The sequence below is a fragment of the Papaver somniferum genome, unplaced genomic scaffold (assembly GCF_003573695.1).
Source record: "Papaver somniferum cultivar HN1 unplaced genomic scaffold, ASM357369v1 unplaced-scaffold_150, whole genome shotgun sequence".
NCBI lineage: Eukaryota > Viridiplantae > Streptophyta > Magnoliopsida > Ranunculales > Papaveraceae > Papaver > Papaver somniferum.
In genome coordinates, this window is record NW_020624377.1 from 329,548 (window position 1) to 354,451 (window position 24,904).

A 24,904-nucleotide genomic window follows, 5' to 3' on the forward strand; every position below is an offset into this window, starting at 1 on the left:
GGTGGGCCTGTGTGAACAATCGTGAGATTGTTACCACTAGAAGAACACAACTCCAACTCCAATTTGTAGTAATCCCCCATTTTCTCCAGAGGTTGATGTTGTATATACGCGTGTTGTCGCATCACCCTAGAGGGGTTATACATCACATATCCTGTGGGGTGCCACAATGGTCCAAAATAAATGGACAAGTCCGACCGAACATTTATATGCCCACTGACTCGATCTTCCTTGTATGGATCAAAGCATACGTCTGAGGCCTTCAATTGGTCCAAAATCTCCCTCATGCGAATCAACTGCTGCTCCTTTGTCCTAGAACGGTTGTCTTCAAATATATACTTTGTTCCTCTTGGAGTACCTTTGCACCACCCCGGGTTCTCTCCGGCCAACTTCAGGATAGGGAAGTGGTCATAGATCCATGCCTATATACATAAGAAACCCATTTTTAGTAAATAGATTGTGTATATTCGGTAGTAATTTCCAAACATAATTATATAACTGAGTATCTATCCACCGAATACCCAACATTCGGAAATATATATGGATCATTTCCTACCGAATATGCGTCATTTGGAGTTCAGTAACCTATAGTTTTTCTGGCCTGTATATTCGGTAGTAATATCAAACACATATTTCCGATTATATATAATCGGAAACCGAATAACAAACATTCGGAAAATTAGATGGATCATGTCCTTCCGAATATGCGTCATTTGGAGTTCAGTAACCTATAGTTTTTCTGGCCTGTATATTCGGTTCTAATATCAAAAGAATATTTCCGATTATATACAATCGGGAAAACAATTAAGTACCTAGCCACCGAATAACAAACATTCGGAAAATTAGATGGATCATGTCCTACCGAATATGCGTCCTTTGGAGTTATGAATATGCATCATATGTATTGTCTACCGAATAACTATAGAGTGAGTTATAGAGTTAAATAAAAACCTGCAATAGAGCCACCTTCCCGGCAACTTGGCAGGTTCCTAGCCTCGACGCCTTTATCAACTCTTCCATCAAGAATGCTAGGCATGCCGTGCCCCAAGAATAGTCACCGACTTCATGGAGAGGATCCAAAAGTTGTATACGGTTGGCGTCGATGCGGTTGCCAGAAGTATTGGGGAATATGACACATCCCAATACACAGAGGAGATATGCAGTGGCAGCGTGGTTCACTTGCTCATCAGTTAACGTTCCATTCTTTTCCTTCTCCAAGGTGCCTCGGAACATATTCATCAAAGCTGTAATGTTGATCTATCTTGTTCTATATAACGCTTTTATTTCTGAGAAGGTGACACCAGTTGCCGGTGACATTTCTCTTGAAAACTTGGGAATTAACGACTCGAATATGATTAATAAGATATCGAAGGAAGTTAATATTGTTGCTAATTTTGCCGGAGTTACAAAATTTGATGAAAGGTAATTCACCTGCCTCTATGTTTTGGCCTGTAACTGAAACTGAAATCTTTTTGATTAATTTGAGAAATATGTCATGTGTTTCTCTTTATGCATGTGATGAGAAGATATGATGTGGCAATGCTTACTAATACTATGGGAGCTAAGAATGTTTCGGAATTCTCCAAGAAGTGTGAAAAGCTGAAGTTGCTTCTTCACGCACTACAAGAAAAGTTGGATTAAGCGACCAGGCATTTTTGGTTGGAAAAGCCCATATTGAGTCGCTTTAACCCTTAAAGCGACTTAATTTGGCTCTCGCTCTCGAGTTGCTAAAGGTGGGATTTCTACAAGTCTAGAGCAGCTAGGCAATCGCTTTAGTAATCAAACAACTATCATGTAGCGTCTCTTTTCTTAATTGCTTCATGGCTAAACCGACCTTCCTAGAGCAAGCAAAATAGTGATCGCTTTAAAGCTAGACCAACCAAAATACAGCAAGTAAAACGTTGATCACTTCATAGATAGACCAACCATAATAGAGCAAGTGAAACGCCGATCGCTTCATAGATAGACCAACCATAATAATAGAGCAAGTGAAATACCTGAAGTTGGTTGCTTATATTTTTGAGCTACCAAACTTTTTGCCGGTGCCGGAAGTATCTGGCCTATTTCGATTTAGATAATCCCAAATTGAAATTAAAATTAAAATTAAAATTGATACTAAAACAAATTATGAACCAAATTAAAAACTGAATCAAGTTTTATGATATCACATAGATTATTTACATCATTTCTTAAAAAAAAGACAAGATCTGTTGTTTGTTACTACATAAGATCAGTTTTACAGAACTTCAACACCAAAAAAAATTAAAAATCTAACAACACTTTTGTTTTAGTAAAACCTTTCTAGCCCTTAGACACACCGACTGCACCAACACAACACCAGAGCCTGCAATACAACTGCCTAGCCATTGTTTCATGATTGGAAGGCCCCTTATCAAGGCCTCCGCAATTGTTCCAAGTCCAGCCTACAAAAAATAATAATCATAAGAACTAAAAACAAGACAATGCAAGTAAAGATGGATAAAGTAACCAATGGGTTTCCAGGAAAATACTAATAAGAAGAAACGTGTCTCCATACTTTGGTTATAATGCAGTCACAAGCACCCATCCATTTCTCCATTTGGGTCTCGGATCATCTGATCTGTGGTGAACAAAGAAAACTGTTATTGACTCCAGTAAAAGCATCTAAAATTGATTTTATCAAAAAACAATCCCACTTGACTACATAGTTAGATATACAGAACAAGTGAATTACCTATTACCTTTACTGGACTTTCCATGGTGATCTGTCCAATTGGTTTACCAAGTTCTGCACTGAATAGTGCTTCTCCGAGAGCTCTTGCAGTTTTCTTTACAGCCGAAAAAACGAGGGCCTGACGGGCAAACCAAACACGCGAATCTGGGAAGACTCTAGGCCATCAACCAACGCCCTCTTGGAAACCTCGTCCGAAGGGCAGTAGCATTGGTTGACACCAGTGTTGAACCTGAAACAAAAAAAGAATGATTGTATAAGCTCACAGATCATCCTCAAGCAAACTATGGTTCGTTCGTATTATGAATAAACTGATTCCATTTTTGTACATCAAAGGCATGGTCTAAAATATTCTTCTGATAAAATGATTCACTCATTTGAAAGGCAAGTTTGAATGATTGATCTGATAACGTGAAAGAAACATATGTACTAATTCACACTAATAAGAATAAGGAACTCACCATGTGCGATGGAAGGTGTTGAGATCTGTAATAACAGTAACAAAGACAACCTTCTTCTGAAGGCCCTGCCAATTAAGCTTCATGTAAGCTGCAATGGCTGCCATTCGTTCCTCATCTCCACCAGTCTTCCTACAACAAAACAGTAAAGGTCAAACACATCTTCTTCACCCATACTGAAATAAGCACAACATCATTGCACAAATAAACACTAGCTCCCTTGGCAGTATCATTGTCCTAGAAGTGGTTATGTAACTAAGACTGAGTGGCATTGTTGTCGTAACTCTTGAGCATGTAAGATTGGCAGGAAGAATCAACTACAAGTTGAAATTAGTAATAAAGAACTAAGAGAAAGAGAGACAGAGTGAGTTACCTAAATTCCTTTTTCTTAATTGTCGTTGCCTCGCAGTCATGTTTTCATGAGCCACAGCCTTTGAGAATTGGGAACTATATGTAGCCATGTGAAATCCTCACAATCATGTTTTCTGGAATCTCTTTGTTTAAGAAACTGTGAATCTTACCGAGCATCTGTTGTAAGCTCAACAATTCAATAAAAGTAAGCAAACCAACATAAAAGAGACAAGAAAAATAAAAGTGAAGACTGGAGTCTGAGTTACCATGATTTCTATTCTATCCGCACAAGTAAGCCATTTGTGCATTGAAGAATTCCTCCAGTTAGATCGAAGATCCTAAGTGAGATGCAGACAGATAAATCAGTCAGTATCATATCAAAGTAGTCTCAAAATTTAAAAGGAAGCAAGAGATTACCCTAAGTATGCCTAAATCAACTTGTAAGTCCTCCTGGATTCATGAATTTTAGAAATATGTCTACACAGAATTCAACTGTTTGTGTTCCAGCAGTTTCAACTGTTTCCACATCCTCTTCAGCCAAAAATTCGGATACACCAATCCAATACACATCCAACAATCATAAGTTCAAAATAAGAAATGATATACATCCCTAAGTCCAGTGAATACAACTAGAAGTAAATATTGCAATAACTTAATCAAATTCAATCCAATGAAGCTCCAAATTCAATTATTAATCCTAGAAAGAGGTTACATACAACAAAATAAAACAAATTAGCTGACTTAATCCTAGAAAGTGGTTACAATTATATAAAAATTAGCTGACACACAAGAAATTCAACTGCAAAACTTTGATAACTTGCAATTCTAATACTTAAACGAGAAACAAAACCCTAATTACAATTTCATATGGCCCCAAAACACAAAACAGGAATTAAAGTTCCAATTTCAAGAAACCGCAAAAATAATCACAAAGATCCACTTACAGAGATCCATAATGTGATTCCTGCAACTCGCAAAATCATCCACCACAATATCTGCACAAAAAAACCCAAACACACATTCAAACTCTAATTCAAACAAAAATCAGCATCAATCAAACAATAATAATCACCTAAAACTTAGCTTCTCTAATCTTCATTAAAACTCACACATCAATCACTAATTCTTCCTCATCATAATGTGTTCACCGAACCCACTTTAATTTCTCAATTTCTAACTCAATTACCGATTCACTGAGAAAACCCTAGTTATCGATTCATAACAGGACTCAATCCTATTCTTCATAATTAGCAGAAACACCAACTCCTGCTTCTTTTATACATCCTCACGATATAAATTTCTTCAAGCCATAACTCAATTTGACCTCTCGATTTTCAACTGAAGAAGAGCAGAAAAGAAGAACGAAAAGAAGAAAGAAGATGAGAGAATAAGAAGAGAAAATGAGTTTCAAAGAAGCAGGTGAAGAGGGGAGAGGAGACGGCGATGACGAGTAAAAGATGGGTTAAGTGAATTAGATTTTCTCAAGGAATGCCGCCGGTCATCGATCTATGGAGGAGACGAAGAGCAGAGAAGATGAAGATAGAGCAAAACAGATAGAGTTCGAGTGGTTGGGAGGGTTGGTGGGTGAATGAAAGTGATGGACGGAGTTCGTTGGATCTAGCCATACGGATTGAGAAAAGAATCTGACGGTTGAGATTTTATTTGTGATGCTCATACGGATTGAGACGCATTTGTGTTTCTTTTGTGTTAATACGAACTCATGTTTCGGTTTAATTATCAACCTTTAACATGAAAAAAAATCCAAAAAAAATATAAATAATTTAGAACATTATTTTCGACATTCTTATATAAAAAATCCAAAAAAATATAAGAATGAATCGGGAAAACGAAAAATGAATTCGATAATTGGTGTGTTTCTTTGTGCTTTCTCTTTGTGTTTTTGTGTTTCGGGTTTGAATTTCGAATAGTCATGAAGTAATTTTTACAAGTCATACAGGTCATGAAGTAGATTTAGTTCACACTGGTAAACTCAGATTATAAGATTACTAGAGATGCACCACGAAATTCATGATGGTTCAGACTTCAAACTTAGCTGGATACATCATCAAAATCGATAAATATGAAGCTCAGTGTTGATTCGAACTCCAAATGTGGTATAACAACATACAAACTATGATCCAAGAACCTATGGGAGGGTTCTGACTTCAAACTTAGCATGATACATTATCGAAATCGATAAATATGAAGTTTAGTGTTGATTCGAACTCCAAATGTGGTATAACAACATACAAACTATGATCCATGAACCTCCGGGAGGGTTTCTGACTTCAAAACTTAGCATGATACATCATCGAAATCGATAAATATGAAGTTTAGTTTTGATTCAAACTTCAAATGTGGTATAACAACATACAAACTATGAGTCAAGAAGCTCTGGGAGGGTTCTGACTTCAAACTTAGCATGATACATCATCTAAATCGATAAATATGAAGCTCAGTGTTGATTCGAACTTCAAATGTGGTATAACGGAATACAAACTGTGAACCAAGAAGCTTCGGCAAGGTTCTGGCATATTGTACGCATACGATCGTAACCTGGCGGTGAGTGGACTACTATAAGTCCATCTACTTCGTACGAACGATGAATTCGGAATATACCCTGAAACGTTAAACAAACCATGTTCTGGCATATTATACGCATACCGTGTATACATATCGTCAAGAAGTCTTGAAGTAATATCATGTTCTTGCATATTTTACATTGGTACGTTCTTACATAGTTTCCGACTTATAGTAGTCCACTCCCGGCCATGTTTCGACCTCGGAGCCACTTTCTTTTTCGAAGTCGTCGGAAAAAGGTTTCATCCGTTATATATTAATGTTATCCAATCTCTCTCGGCCTCACTCAATTTCTCTTAGATTCCCATTGGTTTAATTATAAGGTTACCAATTAATTCAAATCAAATTTCCATCCACTTCATTTAATTTTATTTGTTACCGGTCAATCTTACCAAATTTGGTTGACGCATTCATTTTCAATCAGATATATCGGTTTTCTTCTAATTATTCATCATTTTAACCGTATGCGCCGATTGACTATAGTCAATTTCACATGTTATCAATCAATTTTATTCAATATCACTCGACATCACTCGATTGCTCCTGGAGTCAATGGGTTTATATGGTTAACTATTAAATCAAATCGAACTTTCATTTAGTACACTTAATTTCTTTTTTTATCTGTCAGTTTTACTTTATGTTGGTCAACCTCACCCATTTTCTCTTGGATTACATCGGCTTCTCATGTTATTGATAATTTTAGCTGAATGTCCATACTCTTTAGTCAATTTCACTTGTTATATATTAACCTTATCCAACATCGCTCGCTCCACACGATTTTCCTTGGATTCCATGGGTATAATTGTATTATTGCCTATTAATTTCAAATGAATTTCACCCGTTATTAATCAATTTTATTCAATAGTTACTCGATTTTTCTTGGATTCCATGCGTTTATATGGTTGACTATTAAGTCAACTCAGATATCCATTTAGTTCACTTAATTTATCCGAGACCAAAAATTTCACCTTGGCCAAGCTGATTTCTATTTTTCACCGAGATGAGAACTGATGCGTTAATCGGCATAATTGACCAAGTTCCACAGATTTTTTGACCGGAGGGATTATCGATATAGTTTTAAATTTTCAAGGTTTCGGTAAAGCTCCGAGATCTATTTCATGTTGTAGGATAGTTTTTTGGTTTCTTTTGTTTGTTTTTTTTTTCTCATTTAGAACCAGTTAAAACAGTAGTAGCCAGAAAAATGACCAAGCGGACTAGGATCGGTTTCAAACGCAACCGATCCATCAACAGTTCCGTGGCAGTATTGAAATCGAAAACCGAGGTGTATACGGTTTGGTCAATGGTTTTGCCTAAAAACCGGACCGACAGGACATTGTGCACCCCTAATAGTAAACTAAGATAACAACCATGATCCGTATGACACTAATCTAACCAATAAGAAACTAAAATGAGATCATTATCGGTTTCAAATGCCTACTTACAAAACTGACTTCTCTTTTGAACATGTGGTGGCCGCTTAAACTTGGTTGCTCAGAGAGGTTGTACCAACCGATTCATTTTTTAGTTGCTAGGAGTCGGTGCCTCAAAGTGAATAGCTACCTGAGCACTTTTCAAGCTGCTATCGATGACTTGAAAGAGTGATGTAGCGAGCAAACACATTCGGTCGTGGCTAGATTTTAGACGACACAGGTTTGTAGCCGCCAAACTTTATGGCAGTTGCAACTTTGGATGCTTAAACCCTTAAAGTGACTAAAATTATGGGCTCTTGCTGGGATTTTGGTCGCTTAAGCCAGTTTTTCTTGTAGTGACGTATCAACGGGTCAGTTTTTCTTTCATCATTCTCCCACCGAATAATATGAAGCTTGCACGGGCATGTTAATAATACCATTAAAAAACATGTACATATATGTGCATATCAGCGTACGTGTGTGGTGAGAAGTCAGGATTGATATTAGAGAATCCTATAAGAATGGGCGAACCGCTGAACGGGACAAAGTCACCTGAGTTATTAGACATTGAAGTAGAGATGACGCTTATGTCAGGAAGACTGAATGAACTCAAAGCTAACCAAGCTTCCCAGAAAGAAGAAATGATTGCCATGAAGGAGTTTGGCGTTGAAAGGTTAGACAAATTTAAAACTAGCAGTGCTAATATCTATATATATGTATCCGTTATTTGTATGGGTATGATTATATGGGTGCTAATTTTATTTTTCTATCTTTCTGCAAACAGGGCAAGATTATTTGGATGGCAAAATTCTTATGTGTTTACAAAGGCAATGGGAGAGATGATAATTAGTGAATCTAAAGGACATGATCATAAAATTGTTATATTAAGACCCACTATTGTTACTAGTACTCTCAAAGACCCATTTCCTGGTTGGATCGAAGGCGTTAGGTTCTGATTCAAATCAATCTTTACAAATAATAACTAATTTAATTAATGTCTATCTTCTAAAGGGAACATGAATCTCGTCAATGACTGAATATTTACTCTCGGTGATTTTTCAATTATTAACAACAGGACCATTGATGGTTTCTTCCTTGCTTTTGGTAAAGGGAAGTGTAGATGCATTGCAGGGAATTCTCAGATCATCGTAGATGTGGCAAGTTAATTAAGAATTTATATGGAACCCTAAATTTTTTTTCACTTAATTATATTATAATTTTTTTTAACTTAATTGGGCGTGATAGATATTAGTTTACCATGCAGATTCCAGCAGACTTGGTGGTGAATGCGGCAATAGTTGCAATGGTTGGTCATGCACACCAGCCATCAGATGGTGATGATAGGCCGTTCATATACCACTCGGCTTCGTCTGCTAAAGCGCCATTTCATGGGATTAAGTTGATAGATTATGGTTATAATTATTTCTCTAAGAATCCAATGCTATCACCACCGTCGAAGGGGGGAAGTTTTGGAAAACCTATCAGGATCTCTTCTCCTATAATTTTCCCCACCATGACGAGCTTCTTAATATTCTTCTACGTTACTTGTGTATTTCCTGTCAAGGTTGGCGAAAACTTATATTACCAATTTCATTATATTCCAATGATGAATCTCACAATATCTAATCCCATATGATCACTGCTTTTTTATAGGTTATGTTGCTGTTGAATACAGTATTTGGCAATTATTTCCATGATATATGTAGCATTGAGGAACGGAAGATTAATCTCCTTTTACGAATGATTGAACTTTATAAACCATACGCTACCTTTAAAGGAATGTAAGTAAATCTATGTGCATACGTAAGGAAAATGCAACTTAATACGTTGTCATTCTTTAATCTATTGAGATGTTGCACCACTTGATATGATCACAAGGTGCTGCTTATGTTGAGTCGCACTTTCCTTGGTCTGTCTTGGGAAAACTCGATACAGAATACTCAAACTCTCTAATCAATATTTGCATTTATCTTAAATTGCCATCGCCATTCGGGTACAAATTTAACTCATTAATGTTGTTGTATGTTTCAGCTTTGATGACTCGAATACGGAGAAGCTAAGAATGGAGGTTAGATTGGATGAAGCAGAGACAAATATGTTATACTTTGATCCCAAATGCATCAACTGGGAGGATTACTTCATGAATGTTCATATTCCGGGTCTTGTCAAATATGTTTTTAAGTGATAATGCGTTGGATCTCCTCTGAGAAGTTTTATCATGGTTGCTAATGCTGATATTAATTGTAGATTTAATATCCTAGCTATACATTATAATGACAATGATGATGATGATTATCCACCTGTTCATCATCACAGATTTTGGAAAACGGGGTGACAAAGATACTCCTCCTCTGTTGGATGGTGCTTAGCCTGCGTAAGAAGAAAATAAAATAAAGAATCACTTGAAAGCTCCTGAATTTTTTCCTATTCGGATGGAGCACTTTATATGAGCTTATTGATATAATTTTTCGCTTCACCGATTCTTTTACTTATATTTTTATCTTCTGTTTCTTTCTTCAGTTGGTTCTGGTTTTATGTCTCCCTTTCTGCCCATATCGTTTGTTTTTTTGGACCAGAAATTAATTCATTTGTAACAACTGTTCTCTTTTGGTATTAAGAAGCTCTCAAAACTAAAACACATTTTATTTTTAATTTTCTTATGGAAAGCCAAGATATATTCCCGTACCAAAATGAGTCACTACCAGTACAATAGAAGAGCATCTAATCTGGTATAGAAACGAATCTTCGGATCTACCAACAAAAGTACATGTTAACTGTCTACGAAAGTAATGGGGAGGATCCACTGACATAGTTATGTAGAATATTGTGGGATAATCATCCTGGCGTTTTTAGGGGCCACTCGAAAAGATTTAGGGGCCAACAATAAAACAAAAAAGGTCACCCAAAAGGAAAATATAGTCCGTCCTTATCTCGCGTAATTCGTAATGGTGAAATTACCCTTATATATTCGGAGGATATGATAACATTGTTATCCTCCGATTGCAATCGGAAGCCAAAATATTTCCCAGATTTCCGATTGTAGTCGGTGCAGTATTAGAATGATTTGTGTTTCATTTTTTCCATTTCTTTTTCATTTTTGAGTTGTTAGAGTTATAGAGAAGAAGGTGAAGGCTGTTATAATCGGAAGGGAATACAACTTAACAACCTACCGATTATAAGGAGCCACAGATCGAACCCTTGCCATATTCCATATGTTTTGAGTGTACACAACCAGCCATAACCACTTGGTTCGTGTTTTGGATGCAGCGTTAATCGGGAGTTAAATATATTACAAAACCTACCGATTATAAGTTGCTCCAAATTCAAATTTTGAAAGCTACCATAATCGGTAGATATGCTAAATACAATACCTATCGATTATTAGTTTCTCCACATTCAACTTTCGTCAAATTAGCCGTTGGAGTTTTTGGGAAAAACAAAAAGAGCCGTTGGACCCTAAACCTATATGAAGAAACTCATATCTATCACCCCAATTGCACCAAACTCTTTCCTCTCTTCAGTTTTAATTTTCATAACAAAAAACATGGATATTGCTTTTGCCGAAGAAGAAGATTGTGCTATTTATAGAGCGTGGGTTGTGGTAACTGCTCATGATCGTGTTCACAAGCTCCACAAATCGGAATCCGAAGAGCATATATGGAACCGTATCTTAATGGTATTTGAGGCCTTAGATGGTAATCGAATTCGAAGATCATCCAATGATATTAAGATGAGAAAGAATGCTCTCGAGAAGGAGATTGACAAACTTGAAGATGAGGAACGGTTTGTTAGGAACGCTTTTCCTTGGTGGACATATGAAAAACGAGTAAGTATCTATGTAACTCCAACTCACATTAACAAAAGTTAGTACTAACTTGTTACTCATTCGTAATTTCAGAGAAATCTTGCGGATCGCTGGTATGTGGACCTCTACGGGAAACGATTTGAACATGAAGGATGCTACAAAATCAAGAGGGACAATTTCTATGGTCACTGGAAGTTATGATCTGTTTTAATACTTTTATGGTCAATTAGGAGTATGGATTTAGGTGCTTTTGACGAAATTGTAAGGTTAAGGCCGTTTGAACTTTATGTAATGGATGTAATCGGAGTATTATTAATATAAAAACTAGCCGATTATACGAAATCGATAGATTATTTTGTTAAACAACCTACCGATTGTAATATTCAGAGGATAATTTTTTTGTAAAGTTTCGAATGTACGATGGCCCAAAAATCAGAATTTGGAAAAACTTATACTTTTCAAATTTTGTCTTTAAATAATCGGAAGTTAAATTAGTTACCAAAACTTCCGAATATGGGCTGTCTAACCTTCAATATTGCCCTTGGAACCACCTGGAGCCATGGCGTGGTTTGTTTTGAACTTGTAATATTCGGAGGATATTTTTTTGTAAAGTTCCGAATGTACGATGGCCCAAAAATCAGAATTTGGAAAAACTTATACTTTTCAAATTTTTCTTTGAAATAATCGGAAGTTAAATTAGTTACCAAAACTTCCGAATATGGGCTGTCTAACCTTCAATATTGGCCCTTGGAACCCCTGGAGCCATGGCGTGGTTTGTTTTGAACTTGTAATATTCGGAGGATAATATTTTTTGTAAAGTTCCGAATGTACGATGGCCCAAAAATCAGAATTTGGAAAAACTTATACTTTTCAAATTTTGTCTTTGAAATAATCGGAAGTTAAATTAGTTACCAAAACTTCCGAATATGGGTGTCTAACCTTCAATATTGGCCCTTGGAACCACCTGGAGCCATGGCGTGGTTTGTAATATTCGGAGGATATTTTGTAAAGTTCCGAATGTACGATGGCCCAAAAATCAGAATTTGGAAAAACTATACTTTTCAAATTTTGTCTTTGAAATAATCGGAAGTTAAATTAGTTACCAAAACCGAATATGGGTGTCTAACCTTCAATATTGGCCCTTGGAACCACCTGGAGCCATGGCGTGGTTTGTTTTGAACTTGTAATATTCGGAGGATAATTTTTGTAAAGTTCCGAATGTACGATGGCCCAAAAATCAGAATTTGGAAAAACTTATACTTTTCAAATTTTGTCTTTGAAATAATCGGAAGTTAAATTAGTTACCAAAACTTCCGAATATGGGTTGTCTAACCTTCAATATTGGCCCTTGGAACCACCTGGAGCCATGGCGTGGTTTGTTTTGAACTTGTGATATTCGGAGGATAATTTTTGTAAAGTTCCGAATGTACGATGGCCCAAAAATCAGAATTTGGAAAAACTTATACTTTTCAAATTTTGTCTTTGAAATAATCGGAAGTTAAATTAGTTACCAAAACTTCCGAATATACCACACAAATCATTGTCATTTGAACTTGTCTAACTTAGTTACCCAAACAAATTTCCGAATAACAAAAATCATTGTCATTTATCTGCTCTTCTTTACTTTACGACCGTGACTACCTCCCAGTCCTGCACGACCACGGGTTTGAGCACCTTCAGTTGGAGCAGCTTCAGCGCTCGATGAAGCTCGAGTTCTTTTACCCGTCTTTGATACTGCCACCTTGGGGATGCCTCTTCGTGACTTTCTCCCCAAACTGGGCAGCATAATCTTCGTTATCCATATTATCAACTAGATCTCTAGCCTCTTTGATCTTCTCAGCTGGCATGGGATCTCCGCTCTTCAGGCATGCAGTTAACATTTTGGAACACGCTTGAACCTATTCACCTGTTTTTTATACGTAATGACATAACATCAAACGGTAATTACCTAAGATTTATAGGAATAATTAAAATGAACAAAAATATAAGAACACGCACCAGTCTATCATAACCAGCTGGTTTGTCTTTGATGATACAATTATAACTTGAACCCGCCGCAGTAGTGTTGGATTTGATTTCACGGATAACCAAAGGATGTGATACCTTGTTATACCAACTCATATAGTCTGGAGAATTTTCATCACCTCGGGTGGTTCGTCTACCAGTGTCGATAATGAAGTCATTCCTCTTATCCCAGTTATCAAGAACAGTAGGTGGGCCTGTGTGAACAATCGTGAGATTGTCACCACTAGAAGAACACAACTCCAACTCCAATTTGTAGTAATCCCCCATTTTCTCCAGAGGTTGATGTTGTATATACACGTGTTGTCGCATCACCCTAGAGGGGTTATACATCACATATCCTGTGGGGTGCCACAATGGTCCAAAATAAATGGACAAGTCCGACCGAACATTTATATGCCCACTGACTCGATCTTCCTTGTATGGATCAAAGCATACGTCTGAGGCCTTCAATTGGTCCAAAATCTCCCTCATGCGAATCAACTGCTGCTCCTTTGTCCTAGAACGGTTGTCTTCAAATATATACTTTGTTCCTCTAGGAGTACCTTTGCACCACCCCGGGTTCTCTCCGGCCAACTTCAGGATAGGGAAGTGGTCATAGATCCATGCCTATATACATAAGAAACCCATTTTTAGTAAATAGATTGTGTATATTCGGTAGTAATTTCCAAACATAATTTCCGATTATATATAATCGGAAATATAACTGAGTATCTATCCACCGAATACCCAACATTCGGAAATATATATGGATCATTTCCTACCGAATATGCGTCATTTGGAGTTCAGTAACCTATAGTTTTTCTGGCCTGTATATTCGGTAGTAATATCAAACACATATTTCCGATTATATATAATCGGAAACCGAATAACAAACATTCGGAAAATTAGATGGATCATGTCCTACCGAATATGCGTCATTTGGAGTTCAGTAACCTATAGTTTTTCTGGCCTGTATATTCGGTTCTAATATCAAAAGAATATTTCCGATTATATACAATCGGGAAAACAATTAAGTACCTAGCCACCGAATAACAAACATTCGGAAAATTAGATGGATCATGTCCTACCGAATATGCGTCCTTTGGAGTTATGAATATGCATCATATGTATTGTCTACCGAATAACTATAGAGTGAGTTATAGAGTTAAATAAAAACCTGCAATAGAGCCACCTTCCCGGCAACTTGGCAGGTTCCTAGCCTCGACGCCTTTATCAACTCTTCCATCAAGAATGCTAGGCATGCCGTGCCCCAAGAATAGTCACCGACTTCATGGAGAGGATCCAAAAGTTGTATACGGTTGGCGTCGATGCGGTTGCCAGAAGTATTGGGGAATATGACACATCCCAATACACAGAGGAGATATGCAGTGGCAGCGTGGTTCACTTGCTCATCAGTTAACGTTCCATTCTTTTCCTTCTCCAAGGTGCCTCGGAACATATTCATCAAAGCTGTAATGTTGATCTATCTTGTTCTATAACTGGCATGCCTCCTAAACTCTGTTGTTGTTGTCTCTTCATCCCAACCTAAGCACTTGTTAGTTAGAGAATAAAGTTGTGCCCAACTTAACTGCTTTGTGTAGTTAAACTTCACAGCTGTTCCTTGGTCGGGAAGGTTAAGAATCTGCACAACATCATCCGGGGTAATCGTCATCTCCCCAAACGGCATATGGAAAGTATCGGTCTCAGGATACATTCTCTCCACGAACGCCGATATGGCCACACGATCATGTTCCAACAATGAATTCTCGGCGGCATTAGCTAACCCCGAGTTGGCAACAATTGTCTTGAACCTTTCACATTCACCGGATAAAGTCCACGCAAGCATTTTTGTTGGTGCGGCGGTAGGTTTGAGTAGACGGACCGCATCTTGATGATCCTATTAAAGTACATAAAAAAATCCTTAATACAAATATTACGATATAACACATAGACAATACATTAATAAAAAATAGTAATTTTATTACCTCGGTTTCGTATATTTCTCTGGCCCATGAGTCTTTGTATCCAAATAGCAATTTTCCTCCATCCGCTGGTAGCCCAAGGATTGTGCCTGTTGGAATACCCTTCTTCTTCAAGTGCTGAGGGACAAGATGTGATGCTTTCTTAGCAATATCCTTCTTTACACCATCTTTTCCTTTTTTGGCTTTTTGGGTACCACTTGGTTGTCCTTCTTCTTCTACTCTTGGCACTGGATCAACTGGTTCAACACTTGGTCCTGCACTTTGTTGAGCGGCTTGTTCAACACTTGGTCGCACCCCTTGTTCACTTCCTTGTTGTTCAACACTTGGTTGCACTCCTAGTTGACTTCTTTGTGCTTGTTCGCTTTGTTGAACACTTGAATTATATTTGGCACTCCTTTCCCTCCTAGCACTAGCTGTCACTTTCTTCCTCCCTTCTCGACTTTGTCTAAACAACAAAGAAAGGAACAATATTTACAAACTATACAATCGGAAGACAAAGTATGGAAATATAACCCGAATGTACACATTCGGACGTATGAAGACAAATATTGTTCTCGAATACAAAACAATCGAAAGCTAACTAAACATATTTGCAACCGAATATGCATCAATTGGAGTTCGGAAGCTGTAAATTTTTCATCCTACACAATCGGAAGACAAAGTGCACATCTATAACCCGAATGTACAAATTCGGAAGTAAGAAGACACATATTTTTTCCGAATGAAAAACAATCGGAATATAACTAAACATGTTTACAACCGAATATTCATCAACTGGAGTTCAGAAACTCTAAAATTTTATCCTACACAATCGGAGGTATAAAACATTATATTGTCTTCCGAATAAATACTGGCCCCAAAATGGGAGTTTTCTTATATCAGAAATTTTGAGATTTTTTCAATATATACATTCGGTAGTGAGTGTTATTCCGAATACTGTGTGTCTACTTAAATATATTCGGTAGCCAAAAAATTCATTAAACTACCGATTATTAGCAGTTTGTATCCAGGAAGATATGACCACCAATATTCGACAGATAATTATCAAATCTTTCTCCCGAATACTGTCGATGTTCTTGAGAAATGAAGAACACGACTACATTCGGAAGTAAATGAGCATGAATATCGTCCGAATCTGGATAAATAACCGAAAACCCTAGAAAAACTTTTTCTCGATTCGACGAATTAAAGCGAAATAAACCCCAAAAATGATAGATGCTTACCTAATTGGGGCCATTTGAAGTTGACGAAGTGTTTGACTATGGGAATCGCCACCACCGACTACATTTCCGGGTACGCGTTCTTCGCGTTCTTCTTCATTTGCAGCAACAATTTCTTTATTTCTTGCTAAAATACCAATATTAGGATCGATACCCCGAGCAACATTTTTGGTTCTAGGTCTGTGGGTTTCATTTCTCTTATCCATTGTTTTATAAACGAATCGACGATGTTTTGATTTTACGATTCGCGGCGATGTTTCGGTTGAACGAGGAAAAAAAAAATTTCTTCCACAATCGGAAGATAATAGGAAACTGGAAGAAGAAGAAGAGTTGAAATGAGTAGAATTGTTTTTGATTTGGTTTTTATACAGTTTTACCAGAAGGGCATTTATGTAACTTCAATATCATATATGGTACCCCTTAACTAGAGTCTTTGGCTGGGTATAAATTGATGGCCCCTAAATCCTTTCGGGTGGCCCCTAAAAACGCCAAGATAATCATATCACCAGAAAAAAATTGGCGTCTTAAAACCCAAATGGCAATTAACGTGAACTTAATTTTTGTAGTGATATGGTTATCCTACAATGTTGTACATTCCTATCGAAAATGAGCACAATCTTAAAAGTATAAGCTATCACATGTCATCATCTACCATGTCGAGATTCAACTGTTGAAAATAACAGTAGAGATTAAAGCTTGTAGATGGTGAGTTTTGCGTCTCAAAACACACCAATTTTATTTGAGAAAAATGTCTCTGAGAGAAACTGAAGTTAACTAATCGAGTGAAACAGATGGTATTGAATTAGAGATATCACACGAAAAGTTATTCTTTTTATTTAATTTTTTCTGAACAAAATACCTGAAAAGCGGATGGGCAAATGGAAAAATTATTAGTTTTCCCATTGCGGTCAATAAAGAGAATTTTAACATTCACTTTCTCCTATTTTATCATACCTAATCATATATTTTATATTGTAACTTTACTTTAAATAGATTTTTATCATAATATATTAAAAAACATCATTAATGGGACCTGAATGATCAAATTTATTTATTTATTTTGAACGGATTTGATTCTGCATAGTGGAAAATCACATATATCTACCTAAATGATTATTTATATTTTCCCATTACCATAGGAATCACTCTAACTATTCGAGTGATTAAAAAAAAAAACACTAGCTACTCCATGTTAGACTATTGACAAATTCTGGTCATTGTTTACCTGTGTGTTTCACATGTGTGCAAACTGTTAGGTGTAAGTTATCTGTTGGCGGTTTCACAGGCCAATCAGGTAGCCGGTTGTCTGTAAAATTTATGATAAATATCTGTCCTATCATTAAGTATGTAAGAAGAATGAATTTAAGAGAAATGAAAATATGACCATGACTGAGAGAGGTATAACAACCTAATCTCTCTTTACATGGTATCAGACTCCTTGAAACCTTAATTTCATCATCTTTTTCAATCAAACACATTATCAATGCCTGAATCTAACAAATACATTGCGTTAACCTTTAAACCACCATCCAAATTAAGAAACACCAATTACACCTTATGGAAATCTCAGATCGTTTCATTACTTAAAAGCTATAATGTGTTTCGATTTGTAGATGAATCATTTCAATATCCAGTGAAGTATTACAGAAGAGCTTCCATAGATAGCGCTGCAATTTTAAGTCGACCTGATATGTTGAAAGTACAGATCCTGAATCTGAGTTTATTCGAAATCCTGATTATGATTAATGGAATAATCAAGATCAAGCTCTCATATCTTGGTTATTCTCTGTATGTACTGAAGAAACTCATTCTCAATTTATTGATTGTACTTTCTCTCATGAAGTTTGGGTCCGTCTTCAACAAAATTATGACGCTACAATGAAATCTCGCTTGATGCAATTGAATACAGATCTCGTCACTATGAAGAAAAGGACCGATTCAATGCTTGTGTATTTCAACAAATCTATGTCGATTTCTCATCATCTTGCTCAAATTGATCGTCCAATTTCTGATGAAGATCTGGTGTTTCACATTTTACAAGGATTCCCTTCTGAGTTTAATGCGTTCAAAACTTCAAATACAACTCAACAACTTAAGTCTGAGAATCTGATTGCATCATCTGAGCTTTTAGGATTGCTTTTATCTGAAGAAATTCGTGTGAATGATGACTCCAAGGTTGGTTTGACTACTGCTTCAGCTAATGTATCTCAACAACAACAACAACAACATCAATCATTTGCACATCAACTCCAGGTTCTAACAATTATCATGTTAATTCTTATCATCAGAATTCAGGTAATCCAAATTTTCACCCTCCTTCATATTTAAATTGGTCTCACCCTGGTAATAGAGGTCCTATGCATAGAGCAAATATGTATTGAGGTGGTCGAACTGGTGCTATATTTCGTGGTGGATTCAGAGGAGGTAGATTTGATGGAAGAGGCAGATTTGGTCGATCCAATGATACTCAGTTTTATCCTCCATCAAACAGACACCATTATTCAGTAGAATGTCAAATATGTCGCAAACCAAATCATCAAGCTACTGAATGCCGTTACAGATATGATACTAATGACTATTCAATGGCTCAAGCTTAAAACACCACCTATGAACCTTATTTTGAAGATTTTGATGAGTTTGATGTCCAGAACCAGAAGCTTTTGCCACTTATACTGATGATTCTTCTGCTTCTACATCCAACACCTCTTCCAGCTGGGTTCCTGATTCAGGTGCCACTCATCATATTACTTCTGATTTATCCAATTTGAATATACATTCTCCATATCAAGGCTCACATCAAGTGCGTGTTGGCAATGGCTCAGGTTTCCACATTACCCACATTGGTACTCCTTTCTTTCAAAATGACACTACTAAGTTTACTCTCTCTAATGTGCTGATTGTACCTTCAATCACTAAGAATTTGATTTCAGTTCAACAGTTCACAAAAGAAAATAATTGCTATTTTGAATTTCAGCCTGATAAGTTTTTGGTAAAGGCACTGGCTACTCAAACTATTCTGCCTACTGGCCCTGTTAAAGATGGCCTCTTTCACCTGGAATTCACAGATGCACTACTGAAGCAAGCTTTTACTTCTGCAACTTCTAAAAAAACTCAATGGCATAATAAATTGTGACACCCTGCTTACAAGACTCTCAAACACATTCTCTCCTTAGTGGATAACATAACTGAAGATCATTTGTCTACTTCTGTTTGTGATGCTTGTCAGCAAACTAAGAGTCACTCTTTGCCTTATTATTCTAGTAGTCATAATCACTTGTATGCTCCATTGGATCTTATTCACATTGATGTATGGGTATCTCCTTTATGTTCATTAAATGGATACAAGTATTATGTTTCTTTTTTCGATTCTTTCAGAAGATTTACTTGGTTCTACCCATTGTCTTATAAATCTGAGGTGTTACCTACATTCATTAAATTTAAAAGTCATGTTGAGAATTTATTTCACAGAAGAATTAAATTTTTCAGTCGGATCGGGAAGGGGAATACACAGGCATATAGTGGAAACTGGTTTGGCTCTCTTGACTCACACTTCTTTGCCTTTATCATACTGGTCCTATGCATTTGAAACAGCTAACTATCTCAAAAATAGGCTACCAACACCTACTCTACAGCAACTATCCCCCTTTGAGAAACTTTTCAAGCTGCAACCTGACTATCAATTCTTAAAAACTTTTTGTTGTGCCTATTATCCATGTTTAAGGCCATTTAATAGTCATACACTTCAGCCAAGGTCTATAAAATGCATCTTTCTAGGCTATATTAAATTACACAAAGGGTATAGGTGTCTCAATCCCCTTGTTAACAAAATCATTATCTCATGGGATGTCAAGTTTGTTGAAGATGACTTTCCTCATGCACATTTATTTTCTTCAATGCAATCTGCTAATCCATCTCTATTAACCATGACAATTTCACCATCTGAACCTATATCCCCTGTAATTTCCAATGACATTGAACCATCTGACTCATCTTTATTACCAACTTCAAGTGATACATCTCATTCGTCATCCATTCCCTCATCTCTTATTTCAGTACCCACTAACTCTATACCAGTTACTAATGATCATTCCATGGTCACAAGGGGTAAAAGAGGGATCACTAAGCCAAAGGTTTATGCATCTGAAGTACAATATGTTTGTGAGGATATAACTTTTCCCACTTGTGACACTGAAGCCTGCAAAGAACCAAAGTGGAGAGATGCAATGGATGAGGAGATAAATGCTCTTTTACAAAATGGCACTTGGCAGTTGGTACCTGCAATGAATGGCTATAATGTCATTGGCTGCAAGTGGATTTTCAGAATTAAGAGGAATACTGATGGAACTATAGAGAGGTATAAGGCAAGACTAGTTGCTAAAGGGTACAATCAGATTGAAGTCATTGACTATAAAGACACCTTCAGCCCTATGGTTAAACCTACAACCATCAGAATGATCATTTCCATTTCCATGAGTAAATTTGCCACATATAGGGCCAGAAAGTTGACTGGGCCACTATTCTGCTGTCATCCAAGCCCGCTAACCAGTCAACCAAAGCATTCCACCATCCTACCCAGTATTACAATGACTGGTCAATGGTCAAAGTCAACGCTCGGTCAACAGTCAAAAGTCAACACCCAGTCAACGATCAAATTCAACCATTTGTCAACTGTCAAAGTCAGGTTGCACGTCGCACCTCTAGCCAAATTTCAGTCATGTTGCCAACAGTGATGCCAACCAATTCCCAGCTAAGTGTTCTGCCTCACTGCCATCCAGTTTCTAGCCATGCTGCCAGATGTGCTGCCAGCCAGTCTCTACCCATGGAGTCAGCTATACCGTCAGCCAGTGTCCACCAATACTGCTAGCCATCTTTTCATGCAGAATTTATTCAAAGAAGCATGCAAACAGTTTCATGCAGAATTGAAGATGGAGGCATGCAGAGTTAATTCCAGCATGTCATGCAGAATTTAAGATGGAGCAATGCAGCAGTTTCATGCATGCAATAATAATTCCAGCAGTTTCATGCAGAATTGAAGAGGGAGGCAAAAATGAGCAGTTAATGCCATTTAAGTTATATTGAAATTATGTATACAATGGTATAAATAGTGGGAGATAGAAAACTGGAGAGGGTGGAGAGATAGCTAATAGAGAAAAATACATAATGTAATTCTGATATCAATAAAATATTCCCCCCAAGGGGATTCATCCGTGGATGTAGGCAACCATGCCGAACCACGTTAAACCTGTGTCACTTTATTTATTCTTCAATTCGTCTCTTAACCCAACATACACACCAAATCATCAATTCAATCGTGTTTCGCCCCCAAAACTAATTTTGGGTATAAACAATAGTGCCGACTAAGGGGACTACGAGAAAAAGAATCGTGTTTTCCCATTGAGAAAAGTTGTACAAAATACTCCAAAATCATGTCCGTCAAAAAGCGATTTGAACGTCTTGAAAAAAATCATTGCTGCAGTCCAGTTGATCGTAGCTGCTGCAGCCCAATTTAGTCGCAAATATTGTAGTCCAGCTGATCGCAGCTGCTGCAGACCATATAATCGCATTTACTTCAGTCCATTTGATCGCAACTTCTGCAATCCAGATTCGTGGTTCGAGATTTGCTGAAACTATCACCTTCGGAAACCAATAAGACTACATCAATAAAAGACCGATGAAACCGCTCCCAGGACGTTCGGTCCACGGAAAAATATGGCGTAAAAACATCATCAAAATTTTTGCTGGATATTCGATCCGCAGCATGGTTGGGTCCAGTTTTGATTTCAATCATTGCATTCCAGCTGATAGCAGCTGCTGCAGTCCAGTTAATCACAGTTACTGCACTCCAGTTGAACGCAACTGCTGCAGTCCAGCTTCATAGTCAGATTCCACCAAGACTGACTCATTGGATAGATCGTTAAGACTGTTTCTAGGGTGTTCGATCCGCAGCATATTCAATTCGAAAGTTGAAAAGATTTGCTTCCCAAAAAATGTAGTGTCTACATGTTCGAGTTTGTAGTTCGTCAAAATCACTATTGTCATGATCGCAAAGTTGTTAAGTTGCCTACATATCTAGGTGCTTGAATACCCAAGAGAACCTCCAAAAAAGCATCTCAACAAGCTCCAGAAAATACCACAAAAGTGTAGCAAAACCGTGGTGGAAGTCCATAGGAAACGACCATAGTGCCCGATGAATCGTAGCTAAAAGTTCAAGGAGAATGGTGTTACAGATGAGAAAAGATAACAGTTTAGAAAACTGTTGCAAAATGTTCAAAAAAAATCACAGTGCAAAACTGTTGCAAAAGTTCGAACGGAAAGACCACGGTCCCAGAAAATCATGGCGAAAGGTTTCAGATTTAAAAAAAAAAATCAGAAAAGCCGGCTGCCGAAATCCGTTCTCAATTCCGTCCATAGTCGGGTAAATTTCAGATATATCTTGGTACATCAGAATTCGATGGGCCGCATATATCAACCTTTGATTCTTCATGGACATCAAACTTCGATGCTCTGCAGCACATCAAACATCAATAATCTAAAGAAAAAAATTTCATTGCCTCTAGATACATCAAACTTAGGTGTTCTGCGTATATCAACCTTCGTTTCTCTTTGGTACATCAAACTTCGATGTTCTGTGATACATCAAATTTCAGCGTCATGCCTAGTCAGCAACGGCCGCGTCAGCACTAACCGCCACCTCAGTGATGGCCACATCAGCAACTACCACGTCAGCAACCGACACGTCTGCGTGATGGCCGGTTCAGCAGTACCACGCCATCTTTTGATCCAGTTAGCACCGTACACGTCAGCAGTTCAGCCCAGTCAGCAACTACCACGTCACCAGTTCGACCCACGTCATCATTGTTGCCACGTCGGCAACACCGCGTCATAAGGACAAGCCAACCGGGGACTGCCATGTCAGCATTATGGCCACGTCAGTAGAACGCCGCGTCAGCGAGGTGCCATGTCAGTAGCGTCACCAATAAGATCCTAACACGTCATCAATAGAATCACGGTCAGCAGCTGACGTCATCATCGTCCCGGTCGCCGGCACCTTCATCTTCTCCGGCGACGTCAACAGCAGCAGGTCGCCAGAGTCTTCATCTTCTCCGTCGAAGGTGACGGAAGAGCAGCAGCCGGCGGCCTCCTCTACTGATCCCGTGCGCCAGCAGCTGTCCATCCGCATCCGTCCGGCAGCATCCCTGCTATAGTGAAGCACGAAACAACTTAATAGCATAGTCCCGATTCAGTGTTACTCGACGCAACTTAATATCGTGGATCCGATGCGGTGCAGCGCGGCGCAACTTAATCTCGTATCCCGAATCCAATGCAGCGCGGCACAACTTAATTTTGTAGCCGTGGATTTTTCAGCCCCATGTTGTTTGCCTAGCGGATTTATACGCCCCACTTGGGCTTGGTCTTAAATTTTGTTTCCGATATATCTCCTTTATCCCACGTCCGAATTGGGTGATTTTTGGCTCGTTGCGACCGTATTTTGATATCCTACATCATGAAGGTAAAATTTTTACAATTGGAGAATAATATTTTTTAGTACAATCAAGTGATCAACATGTTTGAAGCAAGCGCTCACCGACCAATTTTGTTTCTTCGATAACTTCTTCATCATACGTCCGAATTGAGCGATTTTCGGCTCGTTGAGAACGCATATCAATTCCCAACATCATGAAGAAGAAATTTCAATTTTTGGAGAATATTAAATTTTTAGAAATTTAAAATGGCAGTACCGGAAACGGTCGAATTCAATCACCAAAGGAATGTTACAGTCCAGTTGATCGAACTGCTGTAGTCCGGTTCCTCAGCAAAATACGGTGTCCAGTTGATCGAACTGATGCAGTCCTTTTTCGTGTAATTACTACAGTCTAGTTGATCGAACTGTTGTAATCTGGTTTTCCTCCAAACTGTTTCAGTGCAGTTTTCCTCACAACTGCTTCAGTCCAATATGATCGAACTTCTGTAGTTCGGTTTCTCAGTAACTGCCTCAATCTAGTTTTACTTATAACTGTTACAGTTCAGATGATCGCGGCTGCTGAAAAACAGTTCCATGGCAACTGTCTTCAATCCAGTTTTAATTCAATTGGTGCATTCCAGTCCCACAGAAAAATCTAGTTGCTGAGTCAAGCTAAGACGCTGAAGCAACTACACTAGTCATCGTCGCTGGAAAACATCAACATAACCAGTGGACATCATTACCACCTCATACACAGAGTCGCAATACCATATCTCATAAGGTACGTATACAACTTACATAATTTTGCATCATTTCATATAATCATACATACTTTTGTTCACTGGGACACCTGCAATGTGGCGAGCGTTTTCGTGTGCCAAGGCACGTGAAGATGCACACATCTCAATTCTGTGCGAATCTGGAAT

General features: G+C 37.8%; 2 protein-coding genes and 1 long non-coding RNA gene across 3 annotated transcripts; 2 read left to right on the forward strand and 1 right to left on the reverse strand.

Moving 5' to 3' along the window:
- Positions 1–2,658: 2,658 nt before the first annotated feature.
- Positions 2,659–3,672, reverse strand: LOC113336176. Its single transcript, XR_003353642.1, has 3 exons — positions 3,539–3,672; positions 3,169–3,297; positions 2,659–2,939 (listed from the first exon to the last, which is right to left on the reverse strand). It is a non-coding gene; the product is annotated as an uncharacterized LOC113336176 (long non-coding RNA).
- Positions 3,673–8,026: 4,354 nt separating this feature from the next.
- LOC113335865 (alcohol-forming fatty acyl-CoA reductase-like) lies at positions 8,027–8,671 on the forward strand. The gene is made up of 3 exons (XM_026581891.1): positions 8,027–8,178; positions 8,290–8,454; positions 8,581–8,671. The coding sequence occupies exons 1-3, from the start codon at positions 8,027–8,029 to the stop codon at positions 8,669–8,671; spliced, it is 408 nt and encodes a 135-aa protein (XP_026437676.1).
- A 260-nt stretch (positions 8,672–8,931) lies between these two features.
- LOC113336175 (alcohol-forming fatty acyl-CoA reductase-like) lies at positions 8,932–10,024 on the forward strand. Its single transcript, XM_026582165.1, has 3 exons — positions 8,932–9,069; positions 9,159–9,286; positions 9,537–10,024. Exons 1-3 carry the CDS (start codon positions 8,944–8,946, stop codon positions 9,688–9,690), a joined length of 408 nt encoding a protein of 135 aa, XP_026437950.1. The 5' UTR covers positions 8,932–8,943; the 3' UTR covers positions 9,691–10,024.
- Positions 10,025–24,904: the final 14,880 nt, after the last annotated feature.

What these genes read in the sequence shown, in the direction of transcription:
- LOC113336175 (XM_026582165.1), top strand. Translation starts at nt 8,944, where the DNA reads ATGCTATCACCACCGTCGAAGGGGGGAAGTTTTGGAAAACCTATCAGG. An exon ending in CTTGTGTATTTCCTGTCAAG is followed by an intron (nt 9,070 to 9,158) that starts GTTGGCGAAAAC and finishes GCTTTTTTATAG; the next exon opens with GTTATGTTGCTGTTGAATAC. An exon ending in TACGCTACCTTTAAAGGAAT is followed by an intron (nt 9,287 to 9,536) that starts GTAAGTAAATCT and finishes TGTATGTTTCAG; the next exon opens with CTTTGATGACTCGAATACGG.
- LOC113335865 (XM_026581891.1), top strand. Translation starts at nt 8,027, where the DNA reads ATGGGCGAACCGCTGAACGGGACAAAGTCACCTGAGTTATTAGACATT. An exon ending in AAGGAGTTTGGCGTTGAAAG is followed by an intron (nt 8,179 to 8,289) that starts GTTAGACAAATT and finishes TTCTGCAAACAG; the next exon opens with GGCAAGATTATTTGGATGGC. An exon ending in GGTTGGATCGAAGGCGTTAG is followed by an intron (nt 8,455 to 8,580) that starts GTTCTGATTCAA and finishes TATTAACAACAG; the next exon opens with GACCATTGATGGTTTCTTCC.